At 30.4% G+C, this 11,277-nt stretch overlaps 1 protein-coding gene across 3 annotated transcripts; it reads left to right on the plus strand.

Moving 5' to 3' along the window:
* The first annotated feature begins 4,112 nt into the window (after positions 1 to 4,112).
* Positions 4,113 to 11,232, plus strand: LOC107605262 (wax ester synthase/diacylglycerol acyltransferase 11). Of its 3 annotated transcripts, none has more exons than XM_016307079.3 (8): positions 4,113 to 4,246; positions 5,060 to 5,290; positions 8,390 to 8,977; positions 9,348 to 9,417; positions 9,512 to 9,609; positions 9,827 to 10,036; positions 10,129 to 10,266; positions 10,906 to 11,232. In XM_016307079.3, exons 2-8 carry the CDS (start codon positions 5,087 to 5,089, stop codon positions 11,068 to 11,070), a joined length of 1,473 nt encoding a protein of 490 aa, XP_016162565.1. In that variant the 5' UTR covers positions 4,113 to 4,246; positions 5,060 to 5,086; the 3' UTR covers positions 11,071 to 11,232. The 3 variants fall into 3 exon arrangements, with proteins under 3 accessions (XP_016162565.1, XP_016162563.1, XP_016162564.1); XM_016307077.3 differs by lacking the exon at positions 4,113 to 4,246 and adding an exon at positions 4,837 to 4,966; XM_016307078.3 differs by lacking the exon at positions 4,113 to 4,246 and adding an exon at positions 4,837 to 4,966 and having other exon boundaries at positions 9,515 to 9,609.
* The last annotated feature ends 45 nt before the right edge of the window (positions 11,233 to 11,277 follow it).

An 11,277-nucleotide genomic window follows, 5' to 3' on the forward strand; every position in this document is an offset into this window, starting at 1 on the left:
GATGCAAGAATATTAAGAGAGAAACAAAGGAAAAAGTTTGTTATCCCTCGAAGAAGCGACGTTAAGCGATGTGAATGACCTTCAAAGCCCGTCACGTCTCAAAACAAGAGGCCGGCCCAAGAACAGACTTGGATCAAACCTAAAAAAAAGATCTCAAATGCCATGAAGAAAAAGAAAAAGACATCTTCAAGCAAGGTAAAATTTACTTGCTTTCGATTAGGTAAAAATTCAATTGTGCATTTTACTAATATATAATTCATTATGTTTTTTGTAGTTGAACCTTTTAGATGCCGGATCATCGATTCAGTCAAGCTCCTCTCTTTACAATGCACCAGATATGAATTATCCAAGAGGATTATACGAGTTTTAGTTTTTATTAATATAAAGTTTTGTTCACCCATGAGCAAATTTTGGTTCACCAAGGTTATAGGAGGGTTAATTTCTGACTGTTGTTAGTCTTTAATGAATAGCCATTTTTTTGTGAAATCCTTTATTTCAAAAATCTATTTTTTTTATTGAATAGCCAATTTATTTTGCTATGTCAGAGAGTTCAAGTGTTTCTGAAACTGAATACTGATAGAAACATTTTTTTTTATAATTAGCTCTCTGGATTTTTGTACAGTGTATTTGTAACTTTCGATTCGACCAGTGTATTAATTTCGGTTCACTGTATTTTTTGGTATTTCTAATGTATTGGTAAATACACTGATTGCAATTACTGAGAATCTGGAATAAAATAGCAGACAGACAGTTCCAACAGATATATAAATTAACATCTCAGACCGACAGGACAAGGAGTAATCCATCTTGAATCAGATATAAATATTAGCATTTGATATATACATTGATATTAAGAATAGATATATACATTAACATTTACATTAATATTGACATATATACATTGAAAGAAGCATTGTTTGCTTTTTTAACAAGTTAATCAAAATATTATTAATTACAACCAGTCAATCATAGTATATGCTATTTACTATTTAAATTCCCAGATGTGAATTTACAATAAGGGCAGTAGATGGCAGTAGATGGTTTTGGGAGTCTTATTGCTTCAGATTTCTAAATCACTTGGTCTCTGATTTTATTCATTTCATGCAACAGAATATTCGGACCATATTGGTACCTGAAGTCATCAATCTCATCCTACATTTCAATTGAAAGGAATTAGTTACATAAGAAATGAATCTAACTGAAATAAGAAAAGAAAGAAGTTTATTAATTTAGAAAGTACTTACTTGTGTCCAAACTTTATATTTATGTCTTTTCCCACTTTTGATCTTTCGTGGATCAATTGTTTCGAGTCATTTCATGATGTATATGTCACAATTATAGCTAAACTATAATTGAGTATAATACGATTAATAGTATTCAAAATAAAACACATTAAAAATAGCACTATAGAAGAGAAAGATTCTTACTCTGTACGTTGACCGTTTAGCATGATATACTCTGCTTCCTCTCCTAATCCGTCTTCCATTAAGGATTTCGCTCCAACGTACACCCTCATCTGGGAAATTATTAAACTTTGAAAGGGACACAAAAAGTAAATAAAGAAAAACAACAACAGTGAACCGAACTCCTCTCATGTACTGAATAATTTGAATAATTTACAACAAAATAACTTACAACAAATTTGTTCAGTTTCACTCTTGATTTTTTCATTTTCCCGATTTTCAATTTAAAAAAATGAAAAAAATAAAAAATATATATAAACCCTCTCCCATTTTCTCTCTCTTTCACTCACGCACAAGTCCACGGAACCCAGCTTCCCCCCTCTCTCTCTCTGCACTCCACGGAACCCTAGCCCCTTTTTCTTTCTCTCTCACAGCCAACAGCAACAGGAGGCCAGGAGCCACCGCCCAGTGCCCAGCGCCGTCATCGCCGATGAACTCGTCTCCCTAGCCAGCATCCAGCCTCGTCGTCGCTGATCCTCTTCTCCTGGATCCCATCTCCTCGTGTCGCTAGATCTTATCGCCGAACGGGTGGAGGGTGCTGTCGCCGCCGGGTGAAACTGACCGTGGTGGCATCAGGAATCATAGCTAAGCAATAATTGAGTATAATACGATTAATAGTATTCAAAATAAAACACATTAAAAATAGTATTATAGAAGAGAAAGATTCTTACTCTGTACGTTGACCGTTCAGCATGATATACTCTGCTTTCTCTTCTAGTCCGTCCTCCATTAAGGGTTCCGTCCCAACGTACACACTCATCTGGGAAATTATTAAACCCTAAAAGGGATACACAAAGTAAATAAAGAGAAGTAACAATAGTGAACCGAACTCCTCTCATGTACTGAATAATTTGAATAATTTACAACAAAATAACTTACAACAAATTTGTTCAGTTTCACTCTTAATTCAGGTATATCTTTTTTTAGCTTATTGACAGGGTCAATGACATAGAATTTCTTTTTGTTGACATCAGCAATCCACAACCACCAATGCGCTCCATTACTTATTTATAATGACTTTCTTTTTATTTTTAACATGACTAAATATTATTTTTTTTATATATGTTCTTAAACAATTATTTTATTTTTTTATTATCTCATATTTAATTGTCAAATCTACTTATTATAGTCTTTATAGTATAAATAAATTTTTTAACCAAAATAATTACAGTATATTAATATATAGATAATATGTTTTTTATCTTAAACAATTTTTAGAAAATCACTAATAATTTAAGTTGTATTAATTAAAAAACTAAGTTTAATTTAATTATTAATTAATTAACTAATATAATAAAATTAATTATCGCTATTTTTTGAATTTATTTATTTATTTTTCATACTAAATCAAATTTAATAATATAATTTTATTATTACATGTTAAGTTTAACAAAATATCTTTTAACATAAAATATAAAAAAATTATTTATATTTTATTTTGAGACAAATATAATATAATAAATGATATATATAATAGTATTATTTTTTTTTAAAAATTTGTGGGGTTAAATGTGAGTCTGTCCTGCAATAAACAGATGTTGCATCGACGTTTACAAAGGAGAGAGAGGGTAGAAGTAGTGACATGCAACCATACCTTTAATCTTCTCTTTCCACATTTTTTTATTTTACTTCTTGAATTTGAGTCGTGTGTTCTTACTTTGACTCCAAGTTTGATTTTTTATAGTTGATAAGCAGCAAAGCACTATTGACTCTTCATAGTTTTTAAAATGGTGCTTGTGACACAGAGGATTTTTTTAACAATCCTTAACGAAACATAAATGTAAAAATCTTCTTTTTATAATTTGTTCTTGGATGTGATCTTGTCTTTTTGTTATAGCTTTTTTGACCTTCTCTTCTTACTTGAAATCGAAAACTTGCTTTCTGAACTTTGCTTTGTCCTAACTTTTATAAATTTTCCTATTCTTTCTTCTTGTTTGAGAGTGATGTGATGTGAAAAAAAAAAGAAGATAGAGTTTTGATTTTAATGGATGTAAAGTGTGGTGTGTTTTAAATTGAAGTGAAATTGAGTTACCTTGTTAGTAATTAAGTGAAGTGAATGGATTTGTGTGTAAACCATCATTTGGGTTTGTGATGATCTTGGGCCAGATTTGTTTTTGTTCTTTAGGCTAGATATTTGTTTTTGTTTCTAATGATTAAAGGGATGAGTATAGCTAATATCTTCTTGAATTATAGAGTGTTTATGTGGGCTTGACTCAATTTGCACTCATTTTCATATTTTTTGAGCCAAATTTAATTAAATTAATTCTTGCACATTTAGCAAAACTAATTACACAAACAATTAAATAATATTCTAATAATGTTATCATTTTTATCATAGTTTAATTTTTTAAACTTAACCGCTACTAATTAAAACACTTATAAATTAAAGTGATTAATCACAATCACCATATTATATCTCTTTTTTGAACAAAAAAACTTGAGCATAATTGAGACTGCAGACAATAATTAAGTTAGACTTAGACACGAGTACTGTTTTTTTGTCTTTCTCGATTCTAATATAAATACTATTATTAAATTAAGTCTGAAATTGTATTATGAGATTATTTAAATCTCGATTTGTGTTTGGTCAAACATGTTGGCTCACGTTTACATCATTTGGTGGCAACTATTTAATAAGCGCCAAGCAAAATCAAGAAAACACAATGGGCAAAAGAGATAGAAGACAAAGATTCAATTATTGTTTTTCATTTTCATCCATGGAGTATCAGTTTCTTCTTGATTCACCTCATACGGGTTAGTTGCTTCTGCAGCCATCTTTAAAAGTGAGTAAACTTTCCTCTTCTCCATGCTTTTGGTATCTCTTTTTTTTCCCTTGAGATTTTAAGGCGTTGAATATATTTGAATAATTTTTTTTTAATTTTAAGGATAAATATATTTTGTGAAAAAAAACAATCGTTGATATAAATATAACCTATGTTTCTTTAAATGCATATGGAATTATATGGGTGGAGGGACATTAATGCTTCTAACTAACTGTTTCTTTCCTCCATTAATTAAGTTGAGTAGGCGGAACCACCCATGTTCGGTAACGATAGATTTCACATTACTAAAAGCACATCAAATTTCAGAACCCAAATAACATATCTAGCTTTCTCATTTGCAACATAAAAGACAGAAAAGCAAGGTCCTCGCGGAGTAAATTATAGTTTTGTTCTGTTTTATTTATTTTATGACATACTATATTGAAAGGATTCGTATAGTTTATATCTTCGTCCTTTTTTATTTTCTTAAAAAAAAATATTAATTATATCTTAAAATCAGTGACAAAAATTAATATATTTATATATAAATATATATATTTTATACTTATCACTGATTTTGATATACATCGGTAATAATTTTTTTTGGTTTCGGTGTGCAAAATGGCACAAGCAACCACCAACGTTAAAATAAACATTAAAAGAAGAATGGAGTACCTAAAACTATTGATTATGTTGATCAGCCATCTTCCCCTGCTTCACACGCACTAGGTCTTGATGAGGGTAGCAATAAGTCTTAATATTTCTTTTTCTAATGCAATAAAGTCTCAATGAATGTTCATTGTTAATTTGTTGGGCACTCATCTGTGTGTGCAGAAGAGAAAGGGAATTAGCAAATTAAAGATGGCATCATCAATGTCATCAGGAGGGGGAGGCGGCGGAGGCGGAGGCGAACCGATGAGTCCGGCGTCGAGGTTGTTCCATTCGCCGAAGTTCAACTGCTATGTGATGGCCGTAATGGGGTGCAAAACAAGCGTGAATCCTCAAGTAATTAAAGAAGGATTGCGTGAAACTATTCTTAAGCATCCAAGGTTCACTAGCAAGCCCGTAAGTCATTATCTATTTCTTCTATCTTACTACTATTTCATCATTCTAAATCTATGCTTATATGGGTAATGCCAAACGAACCCTGCTTTTTTTTTTTTATTTAAAAGAAAAAAACTCAAAAAAATACCATTTATTGTTGAAAAATGTCTAGTTATAGTGCATTGATAGTGTGAGATAGGTTCCTAGTGAGTTTGCTAAAAAAATGGCCCGTCTAATAAAATGTATTTTGCTAAATTTCTGGTTTATCTTTTTTACTTCGTATCAATTTTGGATTGCGTTTGACTACTTTAGGTAGATTCAACTCCACCTGAATTATGTTATATAATTAAAATTCATATTTTGTTTTATAGAAAAAAATAAGTAACAAAGTGTTATATTTTTATATTTTAATTAATATTTTTATATTATATACCGTTGTTTAGCCTTTAAAATAATTTATTTTAATATAAGATATATAATATTTATTAAATCTACCTTTTAAGAGTCATATTTTATTAACTTATTATATAAAAAAAATACTAAATAATAGTTAGAATTTATTGTTGATGACCCTCAGTTAGTTATTAATATTTAAAAATATGAAATAAATTTATTAAATTATAGACTAAAAAAATTAAACTCAAATGACTTAGTGATTGCAAAAAAATATTAAATCCCGATAATTTATAATATTTTTCGTTATATAAAATTTACAAAATTATATATACTGATTATATATCGAGTTCACCCGATTTCAATTTACTTCAGATTAGTTAAGATTTTTAAATAGACCCTATAAAATATTAATATCGGCTCCATGTCTGACAAAAGCCCGGTCGACCCATGCATAACTCCCCCTAACTAAAATATGTGGGTGGTGATGTTCTATTGTTCTTTTTTGTGCAGAGATTAAGAGTTTCGTTTATATATTTGGTTTAGAGTTATCTATTATTAAAATAATGCATATTTATTATTTTTTTTATATTTATTGTAAATATTTACTTAATTTTTAAATCATAAAAGAGATTTCATCAAACAATTAGTGAAATAGAGTGGAGTATAAGTTTTTAAATCCACGACATAACTAATTAACTATCAAATCTATTAACAATATTATAATAGCAATCTCATTCCCTTCCGCTTAAACACAGGAGTTTGTTTCTTTTCAATTCGTTGTTTTTGTTTTCTTTCAAATGAAACACAGGATATTCTTACTCCAAATTCCAAATGAAACTCAATAAAAAACAACTAGAATAATTTGAAAACATCACTCTCAAAGCCTTCATCATAAGATGGAGTAATGACTACGTTACTTATATTTTAGAACCTAGCTAGAGAAAAACAAATCAACTGAAATTTACAGGTACGACTTTGCTTAAATAATTTAAAAAAGAAATCAATTAAACTAATTAACATGAGCTTATTGTTTAATAATACAAAAAAAAAAAAAAAAAAACTATCCACTCATCTTTACACTACAATATATAAATATCGTCTAACGAACTTCTAACTATACTAACTGATTCGTTACCTAAAGTCCGGCCCAATAACGTCTATAACTCGGAATCTAAAAGGCATAAGGCAAACACATGCCGTAAAAAAAGGATGCGATTCCCTCTCCTAACGAATCAATCCAAACACCATCAATAACGGTTACCATGAAATCAAGTAAACAAACCAAAAAACAATCCCGCAAACATTAGCAATCACCTATAATAAGTTAACCCTGTAAATACAAAAACTCTTAATAGGTAAAAGGTATGATATTCATGCTGCATATCATCTCTATCATCTTATACTCTTTTTAACTTGAGGGATGGAGTGTCTTTACAGGTGTTCATGATCGCTGTTCTTAAAAGAGCCAATAGATATTTCATCCCATAAAAGAAAAAAACGAGTTCAAACATTGAGCAGGACAAGCTACACCTTAGAACCAGCTACTCACGCAGGAATACTAACCAACACTCCACCTTAGAACTAACAGAATAACTAACTTCTACTTACTACACTAATAGGCCATAATCCTTCACGTGATAATCTTAGCGCGAGTTCTCAGAAGTGACGAACTCACGCGAAAACGAGATTCAACATTCATCTTAAAATTCTATTATATTGTTGAGCCAAGCCTGAACCTAAAAGAAACAAAACAATGGGTTCAGATATTGGAGTTGAAATACTTTATATCAACGATCTTGCTTCAATCAGAGGAGATAAAGATGACCAAAAACAGAACGGTGAAGCCTAGGGCACGTAGGGTACTCATTGTTTGGGTTATTAAACGTAATGTTATGTTTCGAGTTCGATTAATGGTAGTTTTGTGGCTAGCTTCTTAGCCATTGTAAGATAAACTCCAACGAAACTAGGGAGCCAACGAATATATATGAGGATTTCATCTAGTTAGTCTTACAAAAAATCAGAGGGAGAACTAGATTAGAGCCCTTTCTAGTGCTAGAATTCTTAAAAACTTGGCACAATTTGATTCAACAATTATATACAAACAAGCATGCGGAACCATCATGCTAAAACGGGAGTTAATTGTATGATCAATATTAGTCAAACAAAAATGCCATTACTACAGAGTCTGTAGTGATTATCATTACAGTAGTTATATAACTTACATACTTAAAAAGTGTTATAAAAATTACATTATCATTTTAGGTTAGATGTATATTAAAATCAGTTATTAATATAAAATATATATTAAAAATAAATTAAATTATATATATTTATATATAAATAAATCATTAATTTTAGTGTATAAATAATATTTTTATATTTTTTATAATATTTTTTAATTTAAAAAAATGAATAAATAATAAATACATTTTTTAATTTTTTATTTTAAAATTAAATAAATTTTTAATTAATTAAAAATATAAAAATATTTTTTATTTTTTAAAATATCAAATATCTAATTTTTTTTAAATAATTAATTTATTCTTATATATTTAAAAAAAAACTTTAAAAATAAAAAATATTTTTATATTTTTAATTAATTAAAAATCGATGTGTCTTCGAATTAAAAAATTAAGCTAATTGTCTTTTGTATAGTCAGTGAGCCCATTCATGGCATGTTTTCTGAAGAATTCATGTATAGCTTTAATTTCCAATGTGGTTCAGGTTAAGAAGGGAAGGAAAACTAGATGGATCTCAACCACAATCGACTTAGACAGCCACATCATAGTTCCAGAAATCAATTCATCAGAAATTGAATTTCCAGATAGATTCGTTGAAGACTACATATCAAACTGTACAAAATCCCCACTGGACATTACAAAGCCACTCTGGGAACTTCACTTGCTCAACATCAAAACCTCAGACGCAGAATCCGTTGGAGTTTTTCGCATGCACCATTCAATGGGCGATGGTGCTTCCCTCATGTCACTCCTTATTGCCAGCACTCGTAAATCCAGTGACCCTAATGCATTGCCAGCGATGCCAGCAGCAACAACAGTAAAGAAGGATGAGAAACAGAAGAGAGGTTTCTTGATGGTGTTGTTTGGGCCGTTGATGGCGCTGTGGTGGGGTTTGGTGCTGATGTGGCACACTTTTGTGGACTTGATGATGTTTGTTTTGACTGTTTTGTTTCTCAAGGACACGTGGACTCCCCTGAAAGGTGCACCTGGAGTGGAGCTTCATACCAAGCGCTACGTGCATCGGATAGTTAGCATGGATGATATCAAGCTTCTCAAGAATCAAATGAATGCGGTAATAACTCACTTCTCCACCCATGCACTCATGAATTATATGTTTAAATCTAAAGTTTAATTTTGATGCACCACAAATATTTACTATTTTACATAATTTTTTATTATATTTATTTTTTGATAATTATTCTATTCTCAATGAAAAAGATAGATAGTTTTATTTACATGTGGATGCATATATTATGATGTATGTATAAAATTATTTTATATTAACAATAAATTAAAATTAATTCTTACATGAAATATTATTAATTTAAGACTAATAGAATAAATAAGTTGTTAACAATAATTTCGAGATGAATTTATAGGTTTTGTTGGAAACAAGTTAATAAGTGGTGTTTTTTTTTTTTTGGACACATTTCGATTAATAGACCGTCAATGATGTTCTGTTGGGAATAACACAAGCTGGTATCAGTCGCTACTTGAATCGACCGGAATTCGGTAAGTGTCTTCTTTTTGTTCTTTTGATTACCGGAAATTAAAGTTTCACAGAAAATGAATAGATTTGTTACCAACATTATTTTGCTATAATCAGTAGGTGCTAATGGAAAGAAGGAGTCAAGTAGTGTCCTGAAGAAAATTCGGCTTAGATCAGCCATTCTTGTTAACATTCGACCAGTTTCTGGAATCCAGGTGAATTTTGTCATCAAATTAACACGAATAGATTTGTAGGTGTGCCATGATATATTCTCCGGTTAGTAATTGGTAGCTGGTTTTTAGTGTATATACAAGATTTTTTTAGTCATTTTGTTTAATCAGCAAGATTGCGCGTTTTTCTTTGTGTTGTAAAAGTAAGTTGTAAACTTGTAATATAACCATGCATTGGTGGAACATTAATTATGTTAGTCAGGATATAGCAGATATGATGGCTAAAAAATCGAAAGTGAGATGGGGAAATTGGATTGGATACATCATGCTTCCTTTCTCCATTTCCTCACAACAAGATCCATTGCAACATATTCGCCAAGCAAAGGCTACCATTGACCGCAAGAAACACTCATTGGAAGCTGTTAGCACCTACGCTTGTGCCAAATTAGTACTCAGTTTATTTGGGGTTAAGGTACGTCGGGATAACAAGACATATATATTGGTGGTATTGAGTTTTGAGCAGTAATATATTCTCATAAAATATTTGGTTGGGTATATATATAGGTGGCGGCTTTCATAATACGAAGAGTTCTGCTGAATACAACGTTGGCGTTCTCTAACATGCCAGGGCCGGTGGAGGAAGTTAGTTTCTATGGTCATCCTGTGGCATACATTGCTCCTAGTGTATATGGACACCCACAGGTATGTCTTCAATAATTATATAAAGCATATCTTTTTGTTCTTAAAATTTTTATTATGTGAATTTTACCCCACCTCTTCTGTTCAGAAAGTTTATAACCCCTTTTTGAAAGTATATATTTTATATTGGTTCTTATCTGGTTATGCATTTGATAATATTGTTCTAGCTATAGTGGGACAAGTTGTAAGAACAGAGAGGAGTAAATGGTTGATACACTTAGCCTAGCTTATATACAAAGAGTTAGTTATAATCAGTTCAGTTTGCACGTGATGAGCATAACTGGCACTAACTGATTCTGTTAATTCTGTTAAGTAACAGCTTCACTAGTTGATGATAATCTGTGATTAGCTTCGTTAATTAATACGAATTCATCAAAACTTTTATTCGAGTTGGATAGACCTTTTTAAACGAGAATTTACCTTGGATTTAATTCATTTAGAAGCAAATAACTTGCTTTGAAACAACTCATCATAGTTTCTTGAACCAAATTAGTTACTGCTTCTAGTTAGTAGAATCCAGATAACATTATTTAAAAAAAATGGAAAAAAACTCAAAATAGAATAAGAGTTTTACCTTGATTATTATTAGGCAGTGATCATTGAATCATCCATTCCACTCATCAGTTCGGATTTGTTTTGCAGGCGTTGACTATTCATTTCCAAAGTTATGCTAATAAGATGATAATTTCTCTATCAGTGGATCCAAGTGTAATTCCAGATCCTTATCTCCTTTGTGATGATTTCGAAGAATCACTCAAACTCATGCGTGATGTTGTTCAGAAAAAGCCCGTTGAAGATGCAGTCTGACAACAAATACTTTAATTATCAGCATTTGAGAAAGCTTATATTTGTTTAAGTAATTTCATTTATTATTCAATTATTCTGAAATTGATTTATTACACACACACAAATAAATCATAGGTGCAAGATATAGAGTTTATACAAAAACAATTGCAAACTAAAAACAAACAATTAATAGATTTAAAAAATATAGATTATATAATTGGAAAAAAG

The sequence above is a fragment of the Arachis ipaensis genome, chromosome B6 (assembly GCF_059453495.1).
Source record: "Arachis ipaensis isolate K30076 ecotype BB chromosome B6, ASM5945349v1, whole genome shotgun sequence".
NCBI lineage: Eukaryota > Viridiplantae > Streptophyta > Magnoliopsida > Fabales > Fabaceae > Arachis > Arachis ipaensis.